At 43.1% G+C, this 23,568-nt stretch overlaps 1 protein-coding gene and 1 long non-coding RNA gene across 9 annotated transcripts in view; one reads left to right on the top strand and one right to left on the bottom strand.

Annotated features, from left to right (window-relative positions):
• The first annotated feature begins 776 nt into the window (after positions 1 to 776).
• The window catches only part of ATP11A (ATPase phospholipid transporting 11A), a 112,259-nt gene continuing 89,467 nt past the window's right edge, over positions 777 to 23,568 (top strand). For 4 of the 8 annotated variants that reach the window (XR_014510436.1, XM_083437638.1, XM_083437635.1 and 1 more), the window contains exon 1: positions 1,083 to 1,726. Coding sequence is in view for 5 of the 8 variants with exons in the window: in XM_083437638.1 (XP_083293764.1) it covers positions 1,688 to 1,726 (39 nt within the window). In the remaining 3 variants the exon portion in view is untranslated. Of the gene's footprint in view, positions 1,727 to 23,568 lie in introns of all 8 variants that reach the window. The other 4 variants (XR_014510434.1, XR_014510435.1, XM_083437636.1 and 1 more) reach the window with 3 other exon arrangements.
• Positions 19,661 to 20,594, bottom strand: LOC310676913. Its single transcript, XR_014510788.1, has 2 exons — positions 20,062 to 20,594; positions 19,661 to 19,886 (listed from the first exon to the last, which is right to left on the bottom strand). It is a non-coding gene; the product is annotated as an uncharacterized lncRNA (long non-coding RNA).

Here is a 23,568-nt window from a genome sequence, read left to right as displayed (position 1 = left end):
TCAGGGCACTTTCAGGTGGGCACATTTTGCAGCACAGTGCTTCTTCAGAAGACATGCTGGGTACCTGAGTCATTCACCACCACATCCTCTTTAAAAAATGCCCTTCCTTCCCTTCTGGTTAATGTAGATGTCTGAAGATGTGTGTTGTTATTGTGAGGACTCTCTGAGAGAAGAAGGGAGAAATATTCAAGTAGTAACTGGCTGCTCTCCTACTCTAGAGGAAAATTAAGATTCCTTTCCCATTGTGGGTGATGAGGGCTGGTGGTGCATATATTTATTAGCTTGTAAATTCTCAGAAGTTGGCTCTTGTAATATATGTACCACGTTGTTGTTTTCCTGTTCTAGAAATCTACAAGGCCGCCAAGACAGTCTTCTCTGCCCTGGAGTTCCCAGGAGGCTCAAAAGCTTTCTAGCAGCACCTCACCTCTGATGCTCTCTCCAGGGGCTCCAGCTGCAACCTAGGCAGCCGTCACCTAGCTACTGCTACCTCTGTGGTGGCGAGGGGAGTGATCTCAGGAAACAAACGGAAACGGCTTGTTGGCAGCAGGTCCCCTTCTTTATAGCCGCGCTTCCCTGGCCATTTTCTCAGATCTGCAACACATGAAGCCTTTCTCGTCTTCTGTGCATAATCCCCCTACCATCAGCCCATTCCCCTTGTACATTCCTGGAGAGGCAGTTTGGACGGAAGTTGTTGCGGGGGTTGTTTCTCCGCTCCCACTAAACGCCCCCACTGGCCGAGCCAACAAAACAAAAAGCAGCTCTCACAGCTTCCTTGTAGAAGACACAGGGCACAAAAAGGCTTTTGATGCTCTCCATTTATTGCAACACACACACACACACACCGGCGGATGTGGAACAGCTCATCCTTTCCTTCTCGCCTCTCCACCTCTTTTTAATTTTTGCTTGGCCGGGTGACTTCTGTACGGAGCCAAGCCCAGGCTCAAGCTTCAGGTAATGCGCTCAACGTTGAGCGCGCCCGTGTGCAAAATATCTATATTACAAAGAGAGAGGGGAGGGAGGCGTAAAGGGGTGTGTGTTGTTGTACTGGAGAAGTTCGGAGCGCGCATGCTCGCCCGCACCGTATGACGTGAGCTGACTGGCTAAGCAAGGGAAAGATCAAAGCGCGAGTGAGAAGACCCCGAGGCTCTCGGGGAGCTCGCCACACGGAGAGCCATTGCGCGGGAAGCAGCCGGGCTTAGGGGCCAAGTTTCCTGAAGCACTGAAGCGCGGGGGGGAGCCGGCCTTGCCGCCCTGCTACCTGCGCAAGTCTCCGAGCAAAGTTGCCTTTTGTTCCCCCCCCATAATCCTCCTGCTGCTCCTCCTCCACCGCCGCCTTTTCGGAACGAGCTGCCGGGGACGGCTGGCTGGCTGAGCGCACATGGGCAGAGGCAACCGAGGCGCCCCAGCCTGGCGCACGCATGACTGAGCGGAAGAATCGCCCGCCAAGAATCCCCGGCAGGTCAAGGCAGGGCAGGGATGTGGCCGCGGCTGCCATGAGACAGAAACTCCGGCGTGGTGGTGGATGTAGGAAGTAGCAGAGCGGCGGCGGCGGCGACCGAGAGGCAGAGAGAGAAGCTCCCCCTGGCTGGAGTCTCCCGCCTGTAGCAGAAGGAGCAGGCGGCGGCGGCGGCGGCGGCGGCGCAGGAGGAGGCTGAGAGCCGCCTGAGCAGCTGCCCGTCGCCTCGCCATGGATTGCAGCCGCCTCAGGACTCTTATTAATAGATACGTGAGTATCCGGGCAGGGGTCGGCGCTGCCTGCCGTTGCCAAGGCGTCCTGCCGAGCGCGCCAAAGCAAAAAAAATATGGGAAATCTCATAGTGTGGAAGCGCTCCCTTGCGCGCAGGCATGGCGCGCTGGCACCCGAGCCCAGCGAAGATGTCGCTTTCTTTAATTTCAGGGCATCGCAGACCCGAAGGGAGCAAAGCCCAGCGCGTCCCTCTTCGTTTCATCTCTCTGTCTGTGAAATGTTGATCCCCGGAGACAAATGATCCGCCGCTCCCCTTAGATTTTCCTAGAGATAAAAAGGAAGGGTTGAAGCCCTCGATGATGCGTCTCCTCCTTCCCATTCATAGATGTTGTGCCTCATCTACGGTCGATAGTCCTATTACACTTGAGTGCAGTTTGCTTCTAAATAGGCGAATTTAGGAAATCGGCCTCCCGCCTGCTTTTAGACACATTTACCTGGAAGGCTCAGTGGCGCTGACTTACCTGCAGCCTGATGCTGGGCATGGCTTAAACCTAAATAAATGGGTTTGGGATCACTGTTTTGCAGCCTGGTTCTATGTCCATTTTTTTGCCAGTAAATCCCACTCCTTGCCCTGTGGCTTACTACCAAGTTACATGTCATAGGATTACTTTGTGCAGTGCTTTTTTCTGGGGGGACGTAGGGGTACACATACCCCTAAGCATTTTGTGAATCTAAATTTGGCCTCATTGAGGGGCAGTATTTCAAAATGAGTAGGAAAATGAGAGTACCCCTAAGCATTTTTTTTTAAGGGAAAAAGCACTGCTTTTGTGTAAACAAGCGTAGGCACAACCATCATCTCTTTTTCAACTTTCTAATTTACTTTTTTAAAAATTATGCTTTATACAGCATTAAAGTCTTACAAATAATATAACTGGGATCTGTAGAAAGAACCTTATGATCTGAAAATAGAGGTGCTGTATGTACTTTTGCAACCCAAGAAAATCTCTAATAAAACCAATTAAAAAAAATTTATTTCACTGCTGGCAGCACAGCTTCCTTCTCTTGGCAACTGGAGGCTGAAAACTATTTGGAACTGATCAAATAACATTAGATTACCCTTCTACTTGGCCGGGCAGAGTGTGGCCATGAACATTTCAGTCCAGCATATGATTTGCTTGCTGTAATTTATACTTGGGGAAAGCTAATAGGCCAGCAACACTCAAAATTAATTGACATGTGTTGCCAGCGCTTTCTTAAGCCTCTTTAAATCGAATTAAGAAAATGGTTCTCAACAGTTGCCTCTGAAGGTCAGCAACAGATGACAATTGGTTGGATAGCTGCACTAAACCATTGCACTAATCCTAAATAATACTTGCATCATATACTCCAGTGGAGTTTACTTTCAGAAAATTGTGTGAAGAATGACTGCCTACAGTAACTGAAGTTACTTCCAATTACCATATTTTTCCATTATAAGACTAGGTTTCCCCCCTAAAAATTAATGTCAAAAATTAGGGGGCATCTTATACACAGGTAGTGCCGAGGGTGGATTTTCTTAAATCTGAGTTCCCAAAAATAGGGGGCGTCATATACATGGCGGCATCTTATAGTCAGGAAAATAAGGTAAATATGTTTGGTTTGAGGTGTGTAAGGATGTAGTGGGAAATTAGTTCAGCTGAAAGCCAATGGTAAGCATTGTAGAAATGGGGTGCCAGTTTGTATTTGATCTTGTACTTCATTAGGAGTCCTGTGGAGAGAGAGAGAGAGAGAGAGAGAAAACCTTTTGCTACAGTTAAGGTTTCGAAAAACCACAGTGTAAACAGATTGACAGATATGCACATTTTATGATGCTCGTGTATGTAATAAGGCTCTGGAGCCTGTCTGTTTACAAACTCCCCTTCTTTCTGAAGCTTTCCAGTAAGTGATCCGTCATGAGTCTGATAGTCTCATGATTTGCGCTGAGGTCAGAACAAAAAGCCCTTGAGGCATATTATACATTATTGTCTCCAGCAGGCAGCCATTGCTTAGTTGTTTGTGTTTTCCTGAGCATGCTGATACAATGTGTGCTTTCTTATCTAAAAAGGTGGAGGGAAACCCATGTAAAATAGTGTGTGTTGGTTGGTTTTAGTCCGCAATCCAATTCATGCTTACCTGGGGTATGAGCCCCATTGAGTGCAGTAGGTCTTCTGAGCACACATTTGCAGGACTGCTTTTTTAGTTACTGTACTTTGTTTGCAAATGCTGAAGAATGATAATGTGGTAGGTCAAGATGAGCATCGAGTAGCTAATTGTATATTATTTAGGATTTTGGAAGGGCTGTGGTCGTATCAGTTGTTTCTTGAGTTGCTAGCCTATAGAGCAGGCAAAGTTGTGTGCATACTCCATTCTAAATAAATAAAGACACAGAAATTTTGTGCCAAGAAAGTCTTAAGTGTATAAACTATGGAAATGATGCCAATAAATATACTTGGAGTGGACCCATTGAAATTAATAAAACTTGGTTAGTCATGCCTATTAACTTCAGTGGATCTATTCTGAGCATTTGCTACAACTCATAATTTGTTACTGTTTTGGGTAAATTTTATTCTAGTTTTACCACTTCCGTGACTGGTAAGAGGATTTCCCAACCATTGTAAATCTTATTCAGGCATTCCTTTGGCTTCTGGGTTGTCAGCACAGTGGTGAACTTCGGGCTCTCAAATTTCAGTGGTGTCCTATGCGAGACTAACATTTGGTGGCCTCCGCCTCGCGTGCTTCATTCCACAATCCACAGCATTGTTCTGGTGCCCCCTGCAGTGCGGTACCCAGGGTGGCTGAAATGGTCTCGCTACCCTATAATTGCCTCTGTTAAGCAGGTGCTGCCCATACACTGCCCAGTGTATCTTGACAACATAAGGGCCAGACATGAGATTATTGGGAAGCTGAGTTGTTCACCCATTACAGCATCTCTGCAGGCTGAGCACTCCTGTAGATTTGCCGTAATCCTCTGTCATCACAGATAAGGGTAATAACATGCTGCCATATCTACCTCCCACCCACAATCAGACAAGTAGAAACGTTTTCTTGGTGGGATGGCATCCACACATCCACACACACCTTGCACACTTGAGTGCGAGGTGGAAATAAAAGACTTGCTGAACACAACAAAGGGTATAATCTTAAAAGACATCATACACACGTTTTTAATAATAAACAGTGTAAGGTAGGGCTATGGTTTTCCCAGTAGTGATGTATGGAAGTGAGAGCTGGAGCATAAAGAAGGCTGCTTGCCGGAGAATTGATGCTTTTGAATTGTGGTGCTGGAGGAGACTCTTGAGAGTCCCATGGACTGCAAGAAGATCAAACCTCTCCATTCTTAAGGAAATCAGCCCTGAGTGCTCACTGGAAGGACAGATCCTGAAGCTGAGGCTTCAATACTTTGGCTGCCTCATGAGAAGAGAAGACTCCCTGGAAAAGACCCTGATGTTGGGAAAGATGGAGGGCACAAGGAGAAGGGGACGACAGAGGACAAGATGGTTGGACAGGGTTCTTGAAGCTACCAACATGAGTTTGACCAAACTGCGGGAGGCAGTGGAAGACAGGAGTGCCTGGTGTGCTCTGGTCCATGGGGTCACGAAGAGTTGGATACGACTAAACAACAACAACACACAAACACACACACACATGCATATGCATATACATATACACACCAGGATCAATTCCCAGGCACTAGTGGGACACTCAGGCTTTCTTTGTTTCTGTGAAGATGCACAGTGCTGCAGCCTTATCGTAAAGAAAACCATCTGATCCTCCGTCTTAATGTGTGTGTGTGTGCGTGTGCACACACACACACACACACACACTTTTCACCAGTAGTCAAGCACACTTCATTCATTATACCAGGTGTATGTAGAACCTTTGCCCTCTACCTCCGAATTTGCTGAGCTACAACTCCCACAATCCCTAGCCATAGGCCATGTTTGCTAGGGCTGATGGGAATTGTAGTTTATCAACGTTTGGCAGGCCCAAGGCTCCCCAGCCCTGCTATGCAATGAGCTTCCAGGTGCTGTGGCCAAACTTAACAATGCTGCAGGTTTTGTGGTGCAAGCTCTGTACTTGAGCACTTTTAATTTCCAAAGGATTTGCACCCTGTTCAGCCCCATTCTGTATTTGAGTGAATTGAAACGGGCTTAAAACCATATAAGCTGCCTAGAAGAGCAACCAAATAGAAACAAAAGCATTTAAAAAGGCTTGTGAAGAAATTTACAAGCTGGCGTTGAGACCTTTTAGATAGCTTTCCAAGTAAAAACTAGGATGAGGTAAATGGCATATTTATTGAGCTGATGCACTGATGAGCCTGTGTAAATAATGTATGTGTTGGCTTACCAAGTTACATAGGAAAAAGTAGACAGATACAAGCCTCCAAATATCTTACAATCCAATAAAGACAACTTGAAGAGAACACAAGGAGGAAATAGAGAAGTTTGTGGCTAGGTTGCTTGTGGGCAGAAAATTCCTGCCAGCATATATAACACCATGTTTGCGGGATTTGAACTGGCTGCCGATCTGTTACTGGGCCAAATTCAAAGTTTTGGTGCTGTTCATGTTCTTATTTAATGTAGGATAGTCCTCCTCGCTTTGTAAGCCCAGACAAAGTCAGTTTATTGATGAACACAGCTGTGTAGGAAAATGAAAGTAGCTGCAGGAACAAGCTAAAAGGTGGAGTCTTCACTACAACCTATAATAACTGGAGACAGGGTTTAATTTTGTCATTAGTCATTATTACAGATACTAACTTATAAGGCCCTGTACAGCTCAGGCTTGAAAGATCACCTTATCTCTTCAGCAGGAGAGTTACACCTTCAAGCCCTTAAAATATCAGAGGCCTGGTAACTCAGAGCAGGGCTTTCTTTCAGTGTGGCTGCCCATGTTTTGCGGATCAGTATCCCTGTGGAGATAAGTCAGGCACCCCACTCTTTATATTTTCCAGAAACCATTGAAGACATTTTTGTTTTTCACAAGCTTTTCCAATTGGATTAAAATGTCTCCGCCTCTGTTTATAAACCCATCTTTAGTTGTTTTTGTATTGTTTGTAAAACTATTTTTGGCTGTTTTTATGGAATGTATGTAAATTTCATTGAGATGGATATAAAAGGCAATTCATAAATAAGTAAATTATTTTAAAAACATGGGCAAGTTCAGTGCACTGCATTTGTATCTCCCAAGTCAACAAGGATGGATCTGTTTCCATTTTATCCTAGCAGCAAACCTATAAAGTAGGTTGGGTGGAGAGACAAGGATTGGTCCCAGTAAGCCTCATCTTGAAAGGAGATTTGAACTCAGGTTCCTCTGCATAACTGCAAAACTCTAGCCTGGAAACAAATGTTGAGAAGAAGTAACTAGAAAAGAAAATACTTGGAGTATATAAACAGGGTCTGTAGATAACGTCTCATGTAGGAAATTTCCCTGCATGTGTTGAGTAGGGAACTTGAATGCACTTTTGCATACTAATCTTCATTAACTGCAATACTGAGAAAGGAATAACCGCTGAAGACAATGCAGGTCTCTGTCCAAACAGATCAAGTAACAGGATCAGGTCTATGGGCTTATTTAATAATTGTGCCTACATAGGGAAGTGTTTCAGAGGGCCAGATGGGGAGAAGTATATGAAATGCAGTTAAAGATGGCAGATCAGGTTCATCAATAAAAAAATAACTGTGGATGGGATTCACCTAACCAGCCCCATCAGCGGACGCCCTGTGCAAGGGCTTTTGAGGGAACATTAGGGTTTCCCCTTCTTTACCCCATGCTCCCTGAAATTGGCTCTGAGGGGGTTGGGAGAATCCCCTATCGAAGAGCAGAGAGAGGACTGTTATGCATGGCAAGGTGAAATGTTTTTGCAGATGGAAGGTATGTCATAGCATAGCATCGAATTCCAGCCTGTGTGTATAGAAATTTGTGCTATGACTTCAAAACTACGCAAACCATGTGTTGTGTTTTATGGGGGTGAGGTCCTATGGAAAAAGAACTTGGGCTGTTCCAACCATGAGCTGGCACCATCTTTGACTGTGGTTGTTCTAGACACGAAAAGGAATTTAGCATTGTAATCTTACACTTATAGAATGCGGCAGTTTTATAGCCTGGGTTGTAAAGCGTCCGTTCACTTGCTCCAAATTGCCCTGTGCTTTAAGGCTGAACAGGTATCTGCAAACACCAGTTTCACATTTAGTTTTTGAATCCCTGTGTTTGCTACTACGCCATTAGGGCGAGCGTAATAGGATGATCTAAATTTACAACTGCTGGCTCCTATTTGTATGTGCTATGGAGAAACCAGAAATGCAGGGCTGAAGGCTTGGGACACTTCTGTAGATTCACAGGGACAGTGCTGTACCTGCTAGACGCCGTACATGTGATATGCAGTACATGCAACTACCTTGCTCATGTGGCCTGTCCAAAGATGAACTTGAGATAGAATTGCCATTGTTGTTAATTGGTGTACAGGCAAAAAAAGGACATGTTTCTATTCCCTGCAAGGATTGGGCAATATAAAGTTTGTTAGCTGGGGAAAGTAAATGTCGCAGAAACTACTAAGACTTTGATGTGGGTAAGTTGTAGGGTGGGTTACCAGAGGGCTCCTGCACCTTTAGTTGTTGTATGGAAGAGGGAATCTAACAGGTATTGCAGCAGGTATCTTCACACATAGCAGGAGCCCTGTCTTCTTATGCATCTGGCCATGTTTGCAGGATGAAAGGAGATGCTGTCAATAAAAATGGACAGCCAGGTGTCCACTAGCATGAAATTGGGTGGGAGGTATAACAGGGAAGGTTTTTAGGAGACCTTCTGTCTTTAAAGATCAAAATCCAGTGCAGAATTTCTTAACTAGCTGTTCGTTTGTAAATAACCTACTTGCTTTTCATTGTCTGCAGTTGGCTTGAGAAAAAATGTCAATATGTTATACAGAATAAAGGAGGGACGTGGGGAAGAGCTAATGGGGACGGTGGTGGGGGAAAGTTGTTGGCTAGGCTTATAAAACAAAAGGGGGGAAAACCCTTAAATTGAATATTAATTACATTGTTTGTTTCAGCCATTGGCCACAATAATACAGTGATTAACATAAGGACAATATGCATAAGATAACATAGAAATAATTTTACAAGCATATAACCAGTCAGCTGAAGTATAAAACTGCTTAATTAAAACAGCTGAACAGATGAACTTCAGGAATGACGATTGCCGAGTCAGAAAACCAAACAAGCAACAAGAATAACAGTTGAGTATACAACTGAGATAGCAATGTTTTATGGAATTGTCAGAAGGTGCAGTAGCGCTGATGTGAAACGCAGTAGGGTGCTCACCCCCCCTCCTGTAACCAATTTATTGGAATTCTGAGCGTTTTCTCCTGATGTTTCTCAGATCCTTCATCTGTTGCACTCACTGGAGCTCTTGTGATTGAAGCAACATATGAGCAATATGAGATAAGAACAGTTGGTTATAGTCAATGCTAAAGTGAACATTCTGTCAGTGCAAGGATTTCTGCTTGTGCAGTGATATGTTCCCCTCCCCCTCTGATCCCCCATGTACCCCCAAATCTGTTCTGGGGGTTGCAGCCAACGCTATGGAGCAGGTTTGTGGACAGCACGTATATTCTTGATGAAAGACGCAATGGCAGGTTCAATGAGTGAAGAGTAAATAGAAATCCCCGCTTACAGGAGTTGCCGTTGTGTGTTGCATACATAAGCTTGCATGAATATAACACTCAGGTGAGCAGCTACTTGCACGCAGTGGAACTACGTCAGAACATGTGAATTTAGTCTCTGGTTTTTGGATGATGATAAATAATGGAAGACCTTTATATTATGCATTATTCAGGTCATGGAGGTGAAGTATAAAATTACACGAGGAGGTCATGGGTCTTTGAAGTGTCCTTAAGATTTTGGTCTGAAACTGCTAGGGCATACTGAATTTAAAACATTTTTGTTTCCTTGTACTTAACTACGCTTGAAGTAATAAAAACAAACATTTGTTGTAGTTTCCTTGAAAATGTCTCTGTATTACAACACTGGAGGTGATAATGTTGTATTTAGCTACATTATTCACTTTTAAAATTTAAAATTGAATTACAATAGGGTTGTTTCTTTTATAAAAAACATATATTTATTATGTAATTTCCAGTGGTTCTGCACAGTTACAATGCTCTTTGGAGCTCTTTATTATATGCTAAAGCCAGTTTTGTTTTATGTGTAATTTATCCCACAGTGAAACAGTCCGGGTGCAATTGCTGATTGCTTCTCAAATGCACAAAAGCAGCAGCACAGTTTTTTTAAAATGTGCAGCAGGAAGTATTCTGTCATTCTTAGACTTATTTATAATTGTATTTAGCTGCAATTTTTTAATGACTAGCAGTCATTGCAGAACAATTTGATTTTGTATTGTCAGAATGACTTTGGCCTAGAAAAAAAATACTGTATGCCTATACCATTTAAGGCTACTAAAAGTAACATTGACTTTCAGAATTCAAATTAACAGCTTCCCTTCCCACCCTGATGAACTGCTCTAGTGTCAAAGAAGAGCTGACAAGATACATTTGTGAAAGGATTTGTTGAACCAGATAATTTGAACTAGAATACAAAAAAGGGAGGTGTGACGAAGTTGAGGAAATAAGCAAATGAAAGATACAGATATGAAATTTGGATGTGTGTTTTTGTTTGTTTTTTGATGTATTGTTGTATTGTATTGTTGATGTATTGTCTGTTTAATGTATGTATTGTTTTTTCTTTTTTATAACTATAAAACATTTAATAAATATTATTTTAAAAAAAAAAGACAAGATACATTTGTGAAACACATTTGCAAAAATGGCCTGACTTAATCTCATTGGGCAATTTCGGTTTGTGGCAAGTTCCGTCCTGTAAAAAGAAGCAGTGGTTCTCAAGAATTGCATCCCTCTAAACATCAGGACTAAACATCTGACTAAACATCAGGAAAAACCTTCTCACAGTAAGAGCTGTTCAACAGTGGAACCGTCTCCCTTGGAAGGTGGTGGACTCCCCTTCCTTGGGGGTTTTTAAGCAGAGGTTGGATGGCCATCTGTCATGGATGCTTTAGCTAAGATTCCTCATTGCAGGGGGTTGGACTAGATGACCCTTGGGTCCCCTTCCAACTCTACAATTCTATGACTCTAGAATTTTGGATAATGCGTCTTGCAAATACTTATCTGAGTATATTGACTACTTCTGCTTCAATAGACTACTTCCATGAAAGTCATGTGAGAATGGCAGGCAGATCTGTCTCAGTTTCAAACCCAAAGTGTTATAAAAATGTAGAAAACAGTACTGTTGATTTAAGGGGGACTGATCAAAACAGTTCTACTATACAAGATCTATATGGGATTGGGAAATATATGTCTTCAGTTACTTGAATACCAGATACAGGGCTTTTTTTGTTTTTGTTTTGGAGGAGAATATGTTGTCTTCACTACAGCTTTTTGCTTTAATATATATGGAAATATTTATTCAGTGGGGATTGCAGCCTAAATTGACTTCCTTTTAATCATTTATAAAGTGCTTCACTGCTAATGTATTCTTCCTAAGCTGCACTTGCTTTCAAAAGCAAAATATGCAAATACCGATTTTATTTTATTTTTATTTTGTTTTATTTTTATTTTGTTGTTTTCATTATGCAGTTGGAAAATGGGCTTATGCAGCAATATATGGATGAGATTTTTTTGTTGTTGGCCGTCAGCTTTTTGTGTTGGAGCAGCAGTGAAGTACACACTTTTTATTTCTGATAAGTAGATTCCACTTTAATTCAGTCAACAATAATCTGTTAGTATTGAGAGCTGAGCACGAGAACTCCTACAGTCAATTTTGTTTGGTTTTCCAAATCTTAAGTGAAAACTTTTATCACGAACCTTTCCTTTTGTTCTGTTCTTTCCTGGATAAGTTTGAGAGTCTTTAAGACTGGAAAGATACTTCAAAGTACTCCTTTAGTACTTAAATAAACAGTACTTGAACATTGCATGGGTGAGAACAAAAAAAATCTCTTCAGTTCACAATCAGGTCCATGGGTGCTACAGGTCAGCTTGAAGGATGGGTCTGAGTTGCTAGTTGCCTTGGGCATTTAATGACTTCTGCTCAGAAGGACCAAATCTCTACCTCCAAGCTGACATTTGGAAAATGTGCAAAATTGGATGGTCAATATTAGAATGCTCCTAGTATTGTTACTAATTCATATTGCCAGGAGGAATTTCTGATTAAATTTCATCAATAACTTTCCTTTTGTAGAAAGGGCTACTACTGTAACACTGAATATCTGCTTTGCATACAGTTTTAACTAGGAAAAGTTCATTTATGGAAGATCAGCTGCTTTTTGCTAATGTGCTGGGATTCCATCACACAGGGGCTAGTTAGTGATGAGTTAATATCCACATTTTCTTCTGGTTTTAAAATATTTTCTGCCATAGATGTCAAAGACTGTATCCATCTATAGTATAGTCTGTGACCAAACATTGTATGTGGAATATGGAGCAGTCTAAATATGAAGTTGTTTGCTGTTTCAGGCAGTCTGAAAGATATGTCCCTTGCAGCATGCGATGATTCCAGCATTTAGTGGTCACTAAACTCCTTTGCAGCCAGCGGCAATTGCCTGTTCTGCCTGAATAGGACAGCTGGCTCTTCTCTGTTTAGAATGACTTGGCAGTTGTAGACCTTTGACAAGTTCATGGCTTCTGAAGTGTTCTATGTCTTTTGGAGATACGTTCTGCTGACATACTGATGCTTTGTATTATTATGGGGCCTGGCATTCTGATCTCATGTGAGATCTGTTCCTTTTAAGAATTCATCAGTAACATGTGTTTAAAAATTGGTCTCTTGCTTTCCAATCTTAAACGCTAGCCTGCAAATGGTCCTTTTTTATTGTCAGTAGCATTTACTTCGAAATATTTGGGTGTGTGTCTGTTTGTTTTAAATGCACCCATATCCTACTTTGACCTAAAACTTCCCAGTGTCTGTTTGCTGGAATACTTTAAAATTTCAAGAAGGTAAAAAAAAATTATAATAAGTGCATACTTATCTTCCCAGTACAGTAGAAGTGATTTGAAAACACAGCTATGAATGGGAAAGATGATAGGGATTGCTACAATAATGATTACAAAAGGAAATGTACATAAGCCTGAAATACTCGATTTTTAAAATCTAGAATTAATTATGATTCCCTTTTGGGGTAGTTAAAGCCAATTATGAGCTAATTAAGTTTTTTCACATATTGCTTTAGGGAAAGTGCAGTTAACACCCCATCTGCTTGTCTCAAAAAATAATACTTTTGCTTTCAAGGGCTTTGTTTGTTAACACTTAACTAGAAGAAAAAGAAAAACCATGACTAACTTACAATTGGTTAAGCAACAAGTCCACAATTTGGGGTAATTCTTCTTGCCCAAGTGGATATCTATGCCCTGAGCTACGCCACACTGTTCAGGAGGGTTTGTAGCTTCCAGAGAAGTTGGTACTGGTGTTGCAGAGGCTATAGCAGATATAGCACTGTGGCTGTTGTGCCATACAGTCCAATTGCTATTGGTTGCAAGATGCTGCTCTGCTGCATTTTGCCTTAAATATACTATAATGTTCAAACCTTTTTTTTTAAAAAAAGAGACATTCATTAGATCTAATTCTTAAGTTGCAAAACTGTTAACACAAGCTTTTTTTAAAAAAATAATTATGCAAACATGTTTACTCATAAGCACTAGATGATGTTATTCAGATGATGGGAGTTAGGAGTAAGTCTCTTTGTATTCAATAGGGCTTACTCTCAGGTAAGTTTGTACAGGTTTATAACCTAAGAAAAGAAATTGGGGGGGGGGGATATTTCTGGAGCTGGGACATTATGGTGTTGCATTTAAGGTAAAAATATGTGCACCAGTAAGTTATACTTTGAAAGAAAGAAGAAGATTTTGCTTTTATTCTAGTTATGCTATAGGTTTTATTTCTCTCTCTCTCTCTCTTGCACGCATACACTCAAGAGATGCTGTGGACTAGCACATCAAATTAAAACAATTCAGAAATGCAAGAACTTCTAAAATGTCCTTAACTAAAATGAATATGATGAAAGTTTGAGGGAATTTTTGTGATAGTTATGGGGGGTGTGGATACTTCCTGCGTGTGTGTTTTATGAAAGAGCAGAACCATGTTGCGATCAACAGGAATGACTGAGAAAATAATGGCATTATATCTTATCATATTGACTTTAGCTCAAATATTATTGGTGCTCTGAGCTGAGAGGTTAGCATATCTCCTCTGTCTTGGCTCAGCTGGTACCCGACTGGCTGAGCTGAGCCCTGCATATTTTAAGCCAGCATAGTGAAAAAAGGGGAATTCTGTCCAGTAGCTTTGCCAGGTCAGGAGCATCCCAGCTTCTGCGAGTTCAGGACCCAAACCTGAGATCTAAGAGCAGCCCTTGGTGATGTCATGGGGAAGCCCCTGTTGTTACGGCATTGGAGATGGAGGTTAATTGGGAGAGGGGAAGGGAGAAGGGCAGACAATGCTATAATTTGCAGCCAGCTCCTGCTGGGCTGAAGCTTGCATGCTCCATGTACAGTGTCCTTAATAATTTCAAGCATTATGATTAAAGGCACTCCCACCCACATGGAGATTCAAGCTCTTTACCTGCCACACAGAGAGCGCCAGACAAACCTGGAAACCCAATGACCAGAGAGGGGGGACTTAGGTGGAATCCTAAACCCATGCAGCTTCATCACTTGTCTAGGCAACCTGGTGTAAAATTTGTTGTTTAGTCGTTTAGTCGTGTCCAACTCTTCGTGACCCCATGGACCAGAGCACGCCAGGCACTTCTGTCTTCCACTGCCTCCCGCAGTTTAGTCAAACTCATGCTGGTAGCTTCGGGAACACTATCCAACCATCTCGTCCTCTGTTGTCCCCTTCTCTTTGTGCCCTCCATCTTTCCCAACATCAGGGTCTTTTCCAGAGAGTCTTCTCTTCTCATGAGGTGGCTAAAGTATTGGAGTCTCAGCTTCAGAATCTGTCCTTCCAGTGAGCACTCAGGGCTGATTTCCTTAAGAATGGAGAGGTTTGATCTTCTTGCAGTCCATGGGACTCTCAAGAGTCTCCTCCAGCACCATAATTCAAAAGCATCAATTCTTCGGCAATCAGCCTTCTTTATGGTCCAGCTCTCACTTCCATGCATCACTACTGGGAAAACCATAGCTTTAACTATACGGACCTTTGTTGGCAAGGTGATGTCTCTGCTTTTTAAGATGCTGTCTAGGTTTGGGTGTAAAATAAGCCAGCAAAAAGAGTCAAAGACTATTTTAAAGGCTTGTTTTCCCATTGCCACGCTTAGGACATCTCAGCCAGCAGTAGGGCTGTAGCCGAGTAGAGTTTGGATCTGGTTTAACTTTAATTTACACCAGCTACTTGTGTATAGGATTGCTCCCTAAGTCTTGTTGATTTCAGAGGCACCGACACCTGATTGCTGGTATATCAGCCTGCAGCAGCCTTGTACCTTTTACTCAACATTACTTTGTTGAAGTATTGCCTCCAATGATAAAGAAGCAGGAAACTGTAATGTTTCTATTGTTATAATTGTCAAGTGAAAACTCAGCTGAAGTTCAGCCTGAACTAGAAGGCAGAATAACACAACAATACAGTTATCTCTCCTGCTTTAATTGCCATGGCAACAAATTCAGCGTAGATTAGATAAAAACAAAGGCTTTTTTCTCTTTAGACCGCACAGACACCAGTTTCTTATCTTAATCTCGATTATCCAAGCTTTGATTTAGTGGTATAGCCTTCAAAGATTGTTAAAGAGCTTACCTTACAAGTGTGTTTGTGTGTTTATTTTAAGCTGCATACACATTTATTATCTGTATTTCTTTTTTTAGTTCTGTCACAAAACATGAATGAATTTGCCTTGTCCTTAGTTTCACAAGATTGTATGCAGTGAGTGTTCTCTCTGTTGGGACTAGCTGTGCTGGCTATAGTATATTGCCTTGAAGCAGCCGATGTTGATCTAAGAAGGCTATACTGCCAGCATTGAGGCGTAAGCATTAGCTTCTTCAAAGGGTATAAGTAATGGAGTTGCCTTTCCTCACTTGCAATTATCTAAATCTTATCCAAAGTCTATTGCCGGTTAACTTTGGATTTTTCACATTCTCGATAGCAGAGTAATTAAATCGCAAAGCAGTGGCGATTCTGTTGCCTGATGTCATTGAGTAATCTTCCTGCTTTGCTCAAAAGAGGATTTCATCTAACCTATTTTAACTAGAGGATTAAGGAGAATTAGGTTCTTCCACTGCATTGTTGCTAAGATATGATGTTTTGAAATCCTCTGAAATGCACTTCTGCTAAAGCTCTAGAGATCTCTTAGTCAAATTAATTAGCAACATTTTCTTTAAAAAAAATTTTTTTTAAGAAGTTGCATAGTGTCAAGATATATCCTAAATAGATAGAAAAGTCTTCTCTTCATGCTTTTTAAATATTATATTTAAATATAAACGCAGGAAAATAATTATGCATCATAAATGCATAGAAAGCCAGTCTCATCGTAATAATGCGTAGAAAGCCAGTCTCATCGTAATAATCTCAAGCACTGTGTTAAATACCAGGTTCAAAATGCAAGCATTGCGATCTTTTAAGGATAGCTTCCAGAATGTGGGAGGTGGCACAGATTTGTGGTAATAGCTATTTATTGCTTATGCCTCCTTAATGCTTTGTTCCTCTGTACACACTTGGCAAATGATGAAGTAGACAGTCCACAAAAGCTCAATGCAGAACAAATCTATTAATCGTTAAGGTGCTGTTAGATTGTTGTTTTTCTTGCAGCAGACAAAATCAAAGCTCAGCAATTGGTGTAACTGTTCTTTGGAATTCTTCTTTGGACTGAGGTTGTAGCCTTTTTAATCCACGGGTAGGAATAATTGTTGCACCCGAGCAGAGACAAAAGGAGCCAAACGACACCAAGGGGTTAATCCAGAGAAAGAGCGTTTTATTCTGCCATCCGGAAGGGCAGAGGCACCTGTGTGATTCAGTTCACAAAAGACAGGCCGCACCGAAAACATTTTACAAGCAGGCTTTATCCTTTTTTTCAAACCCCTTTTTCCCTGTCCCCCTTCACAGATTCTTACATAGAATGTTGCTTTTTTCGTTCCCTGGTTCTGTTCCCGGAAGTATGTTGCAAATCAATGTACCAGGACAAGGTTGCTTAGATCTGGGAACCCGAAAGGTTTTCTGTTCTCAGCTCTAGGTTTGTTACAGCGTTTTTGTTACAAAGAGGACTGCTTAGCTTGTGCTTTTTGTCTTAGAGGAAATTGCAGTTTTTAAAATGCGTACGCCGAGGCCTGGCTGGGGGGGGGGGAATTCACAAACAGTTTTTAGGGCTTTCTGGGGTAACCCTAACTGTACCCCTTCATTCCATACCTCTCAATTTTGGACAGCCTTTTTCTCAAAAAGGCTCGTCCCAGGAAGGCACAGGCTGATATTCTCGGGTCAGAGCTATAATCTGGGGGCGAAGCATGCGAGAAATCATATTGCGTGTCATTGTATGCAAGCACTGCAGCAAGCAAGGTACAGAAAAGCAAAAAATTAGCAAAATGAAAAGTGGGCCAAGCAGCAGCAAAAACAGGCCTTTTACCCATCCTAGTTTTGGCAACCAGTCAAGCCATGACATGTCCCATCCCTCCCAAGTTTGGGTAGGAATATGGGCCACTGTTTCAAGTCCTGCTGCCAAATTGCGAATGGCCTCACCATGATCAGAGATGTTAAAGCAACAGGCCCCACCGGTGAGATTTAACGCTGCACAAAAGCCGCCATGTTGCGCCAGGAGAAAGTCCAACGCTAATCGGACTGAGAGAAACGCATTGCGTGTCTCATCCAATTGCGTGGCAATTAGCCTAAGGGCCGTGGCTGTCGTGTTAGCAACAATCTCTACCACTGCCTGGAGTCTGATTATGCGGTTCAAGTTATAGATCGGTCCCCTTGCCCCAGAGATTTTCTCTCCCCGATTCCAAGAGGCTGGCGCATAATGGGCCAGTATCCTTTCCGGAGGCCACTGATTTTGGCCCCAATCCTGGGAGCTGCCACCTGCAAGTGTTGCTAGGTCAGCCGAACGCCTCCTTCTAGGGGGTGCAGAGGGTATCTGGTCAGGAATCCACATGGGGGGTATTAAGTAGGCTGGAAAACAGACCCCATACCATCCTCTTGGGATAGCAGTCAAGAGATAACGCTCTGAAGCTACCTCCAAGTGCCTGGCACAAGGGAAAAAATCAAAAAAACAAACTTTATGTCCTGTTACTTGCATGAATGAATGTTAGAAACAGTTAGTTCACTTGCTTCTGCAACAGTCTTTTAGCAAGAACAGAGATGAGAAGAAATCATTTTTGAGAAATCTTATTGTTCCCAGCCTGTGGGGGTGGGGTGTGTCGGGCGTGGGGCCTATGGGCATTCCATTTCCCAATGACCCTCTTGCCTGCAGATGGTGCACTGGTTTCTTCCCTAGGCGTCTTCTTTCCCTCCCATGGACACCCTCTTGCATTTTTGGCTGCTGGCTGCTTGAAGACAAACCCCTAATTATTTTGGCTGGGTCCTCTTCGAAAGAAGGGTTCTGATTTAGGGTGCTTAGAGGTCTGTGGTCCTGGACATCAGATGACTCCAGGGGGTCATACAGTCAGTGGGTGGGCCATCAACGTGGAGTTTTAGCTACCCCAATTGCAACATCAGTATTGTCCGCTGCCCTGAGGGCATGTATCTTGCGGATTTCCTCAATGGTCAATATTGTAATCCCAGGGTTTTCAATCCTTTGGGTTTAATTGTCTCTTTTTTAACAGTTCTGTCCTATGCGGCTCTCAAAGCCTTCTGCTCTGTTTCTTTCTGACTGCCAATTCACATCCTTGCATTGTGCTGCTTCTAGAACCAAGAAGCCACATCCAGCTCACTCTTTTAAAAAGTTCTACATACTGGAACACTCTGTCAGACTGCTTACTAGTCCATCTTATCTCTTTATCTAGAGTTTTTCTGAAGTCATCATCATCACCATCATCTTCACCTTCCTTGCTTGCATCAAAAGGGGGTTGGGTAAGGGGAACCTCATTTAGCCCTGGTGCAGTTGCTGCATATGGTGGTGGGGGGTAATTATCTCCTCTTCCAGGACTGGCAAAACTGGTGGCTTTTTAACTTGTAATTGTACTGAACACAGTTTGACTTGGGCAGTCACAATTCTATTTTTCCGAAGCCATGAGGGATTTTGATCCACATTGGCTTTCCAGATAGAAATATAGGGAATCTGATCTGTGTGGGCCTTGAAAATGTTACCCCATAAAATGTTGACCAAGTTTGGATCAAAGGATCCTCCAGGAGGCCATTCTGGTAAATACGAAGGCCAGTCAACTTCACATAAATGTTGGAGACTGCTTTTTTTGAGTTTACATCCCCACTCTTCTGCTTTCATGGCACTTTTTCCAGTTTTCCAGAAAGCTCTGTAGTGGTGTCTCAAGAATTGTTTTACTGCTTTTATTTCCCATGACTCTGGGATCCTGGGGACACTGGGACACTGGGACACTCAGCCCTCCTAACGTTATTTTCTCTCACTCAGTCACAGGCCGGACGTTGCTTTCAACGTCTCACACACTCAAAACATTCACTGGAGTGTCCCCACACGCACATTCAGAAAGAAAAAAAAAAAACCCCATGCATCTCCCCCAATCCCCTTTCCCCCCCAAAAAATAACCACAACCGGCAGCGTTTAGACTTTGACCGGGGCCCAAGAGCACTCTACTGTTTCTTTTGGACACAAAAAGAACCATAACCGGCAGCGCTTAGACTTCGACCGGGGCCCAAGAGCACTCTACTGCTTCTTTTGGACACAAAAAGAACCATAACCGGCAGCGCTTAGACTTCGACCGGGGCCCAAGAGCACTCTACTGCTTCTTTTGGACACAAAAAGAACCATAACCGGCAGCGCTTAGACTTCGACCGGGGCCCAAGAGCACTCTACTGCTTCTTCTGGGCACAAAACCAACCATAACCGGCAGCGCTTAGACTTCGACCGGGGCCCAAGAGCACTCTACTGCTTCTTTTCTGGGCAATACCAAAACCAGTGGCACTTCTTCTACCCTGCTGGCGGAGTTGATCAGACTCTCTTTTTGCTCCCACCTATCCCTGTGGAGCTTACCTTGTTCCTCGAGGTACCTTCTTTCTGCACGGCCGTTGCTCTTTCTCTCCGTCACTTGTCGCGTGTCCACTCAGGAACGGGTGGCCAGTCCCTCCCACGAAGATGGCAGGATGCGCGCTGGAACTGTTGACCCAGGATCCTGAGCTGCTCGCCTTGCAGTGACGCCCTGGACCTCTTTGTCCCTCAATCTCGGGGAACGTGGTTATTCCCGGCCAACGCACCAGAAATATGTAGCCTTTTTAATCCACGGGTAGGAATAATTGTTGCACCCGAGCAGAGACAAAAGGAGCCAAACGACACCAAGGGGTTAATCCAGAGAAAGAGCGTTTTATTCTGCCATCCGGAAGGGCAGAGGCACCTGTGTGATTCAGTTCACAAAAGACAGGCCGCACCGAAAACATTTTACAAGCAGGCTTTATCCTTTTTTTCAAACCCCTTTTTCCCTGTCCCCCTTCACAGATTCTTACATAGAATGTTGCTTTTTTCGTTCCCTGGTTCTGTTCCCGGAAGTATGTTGCAAATCAATGTACCAGGACAAGGTTGCTTAGATCTGGGAACCCGAAAGGTTTTCTGTTCTCAGCTCTAGGTTTGTTACAGCGTTTTTGTTACAAAGAGGACTGCTTAGCTTGTGCTTTTTGTCTTAGAGGAAATTGCAGTTTTTAAAATGCGTACGCCGAGGCCTGGCTGGGGGGGGGGGAATTCACAAACAGTTTTTAGGGCTTTCTGGGGTAACCCTAACTGTACCCCTTCAAGGTGACCAATTCAGTTTTGAAAAAAGCTCAGGTGCATTTTGGAAGTAGCTGTCTATAGGCTATGCAACCATGTTTACTGAAAGTGGTGAAGGATTTGAGGGAACAGAACTTGGGCCTAGGCTTTAAGTTATATCTTCACTTTTTCCACCATTAGCCAGCAAATAAGTTGACTTTTTGCTTAACTGGTAACAAGGATGTAACAGAGGTATTACTCCTGTCTGCTCAAATCTCTAAATGCTGTTTGCTAGCACTCCAGATCATTAAACTGGTTTCTATTACTCCCCAAAACACAGGTGTTGTTTGTCTAATAATTGAAACAGCCAAATAGCTTCCCAAGCAGAACCAGCCAGAAAGCAGACTTTTTTGTGCAACCTAATGGCAGCACTAGCTAGCGTTTTCTTTCTACTTGCCTCCCCCGCCCCCAATAATGGACTTAAGTACTTACACTGCAAGTATATCTGACCAGAATGACACATGTGCTTTGGGAAACCAATGGCACATTATTTACAAATGAGATTAAATATACCAATCATTCATAGAAGAAATATTGCATATTGGGTGTGTTTGAGTTTCCAGTCTTCTTCAAGATCAGCGTCCTTTAGAGCCTTAAGGTGTGTGTGTGAGGGGGAGCTTCTCTTTAGCAATCTCGAACTTTCGGCATTGCTTTTTTTTTGTTCTGCACTTTCTCATACTTCAGACAGCTCCCGTGTCCTTTTGTTTTCTTTTCTTCTCCTCAACCTCGGTTGTCTCCTTTTAATGGCCTGTTTTTGTTTTTGCATCAGAGCCATTGAATGTCTCTGGTGCAAATCTTGCTCTCCTGTTTTGTTCATTATAAATTCATGCTTTCCTCCTACTCATCTGCCCTATTTTCTGCCAAGCAAGCTTGCGTATCTCATCTTACCCAATCTTCCCCTTCTCGTATTCAATATCCATTTGCTACTTTTTAAAAAAAAAAAAAAAACACATACCAACCCAACCCATCTTTCTTCAGTCCTCCTGCAATTTATTCAGATAGTATTGTCCCATATTTTGTTGATAAAATTTCTCCCTGTTCATTACTTCCTGCATTTTGATCTGTTTCTTCCTTTCTACCAAATCCTCTTACTTTTTCATGTTCTTCCTATCCCCTCGGTTTCTGCCTCTGACAGTGCCTCCCTTCTTTCTTCAGCTAAATCTACCATTTGGCCTCTTCATGTCATTTCCTCTTGCTTCTTAACAAATACGGTCCTGCTTTTTTCTTCCTCACTTGATCTTTGTCATTGTGCAGTCCTTTCTTGCTTTAAACCTGCTTGTGACAGCCACTTCTCAATCACCCTGGGTCCTGTGCCATCTGAAGGAAGGGAATTCCTGGCTCACACAGAGTGTACCCCTCTCCTCAGCCCACCCTTCCCCCTTAAACTACTTGCTGCCACCAGACAGGTAAAGGTAAAGGGACCCCTGACCATTAGGTCCAGTCGTGGCCGACTCTGGGATTGCGGCGCTCATCTCGCTCTATAGGCCGAGGGAGCTGGCGTACAGCTTCCGGGTCTTGTGGCCAACATGACTAAGCCGCTTCTGGCGAACCAGAGCAGCACATGGAAATGCTGTTTTATCTTCTCGCCGGAGCGGTACCTATTTATCTACTTGCACTTTGACGTGCTTTCGAACTGCTAGGTTGGCAGGAGCAGGGACCAAGCAACGGGAGCTCACCCCGTCGTGGGGATTCGAACCGCCGACCTTCTGATCGGCAAGTCCTAGGCTCTGTGGTTTAACCCACAGCGCCAACCTGCCTCCCTGCCACCAGACAAGGGGTTAATTATTTCCCTTGCTAGTCAGCCTCCCAAGTTTCCCTGGGGGTCTCCCTAAAGCCTCTTAAAGAAGTGTGTTATTGTAGGTTCTGAAGTGTGAGGGTGTTATGCAGGTTTAAGAAACAAACAAAAGAGTTTAATAAGATTGGGGGTGGTGGTGGAATAAAAAGAAATATATGCAGAGTATACAGAAATCCAATCTATCCCCACTGGAATAAAATAGAAAACTGAAGTAGGTTAAAACACCAGCCACACTCACTGGACTGAACAGTCCCGAAACTCACGAGGATCTTACTCTTGAGAAGTAGCCCTTTGTTTACCCATCTCCCAGACTTTCAGAGCTTTTCCTTATCACCCTCTAGGCTTGGTACCCGTTGATGTAGATTCTGTCCCTAAGTAGGCTGAAACCTTTGAAACAGGAGACATGGGCCTTTCCTACATCTACAATGGAATTTCATTGCCTCTGTCCTGGCCCCCACTCTCAGACACAGTACTTGGACTGTTCAGTGGAGAATTCCGGAAGGCTTATTCCAAAGAAGTCAGCTCACAGTTTAAACATAGGCAGATACAGGTTACACAGTCAATAGTTTAGAAGCAGAGTTCTAAGATACGGTCCAGGCTATGTCTGCTCAGCTGACTTACTACCCGACCATGGTCACATGCTTCTTCAGCTGCCCAGACAACTTTGCTATCAGTAGGTTCGGTGATAGCTGACTCACACAATACTCCCTTCTCTGCTGGGGCTTCCAAAGCAGCTGGCTGTGGAAGTCTCCTGGAGGGTTTCTCGAACCATCCCCACCTCACATTCATCCTCTTCCTCTGACCGATCCTGCCAAGGCAGTTCCTCCTTACTTGTTGCCATGGGGTGAGTCAGGGCAGCCTTGATAGTAGGGTATTTGCTAGGTTTCCAAGTTAACTCTGTAATCCCAAGTAGACAAACAAGAAAGATATGTAACATACAGTACGAGTAAAATATGCATTCCCACATACCATATGCAACAGTCTATACAAGTAGCCTGGGACAACCATACCCAATGCCTTCACACTGCTATTGTTTTCCCAATTTATTTATTTTTAAAGCTTCTTCAGATCCCTACCTCCTCTCTAAACCATCACACTTCTTTCTTCCGTTTCATCTATGTGAACAGTTTGTCTATCAATATGCCAGTTGTCTGTTTTTTAATTCTTC

This window comes from Podarcis tiliguerta (assembly GCF_965153285.1).
Source record: "Podarcis tiliguerta genome assembly, chromosome: 4".
Classification (NCBI taxonomy): Eukaryota; Metazoa; Chordata; class Lepidosauria; order Squamata; family Lacertidae; genus Podarcis; species Podarcis tiliguerta.
Note: the sequence above shows the minus strand (reverse complement) of the source record. Positions and strands in the feature narration are given on the sequence as shown.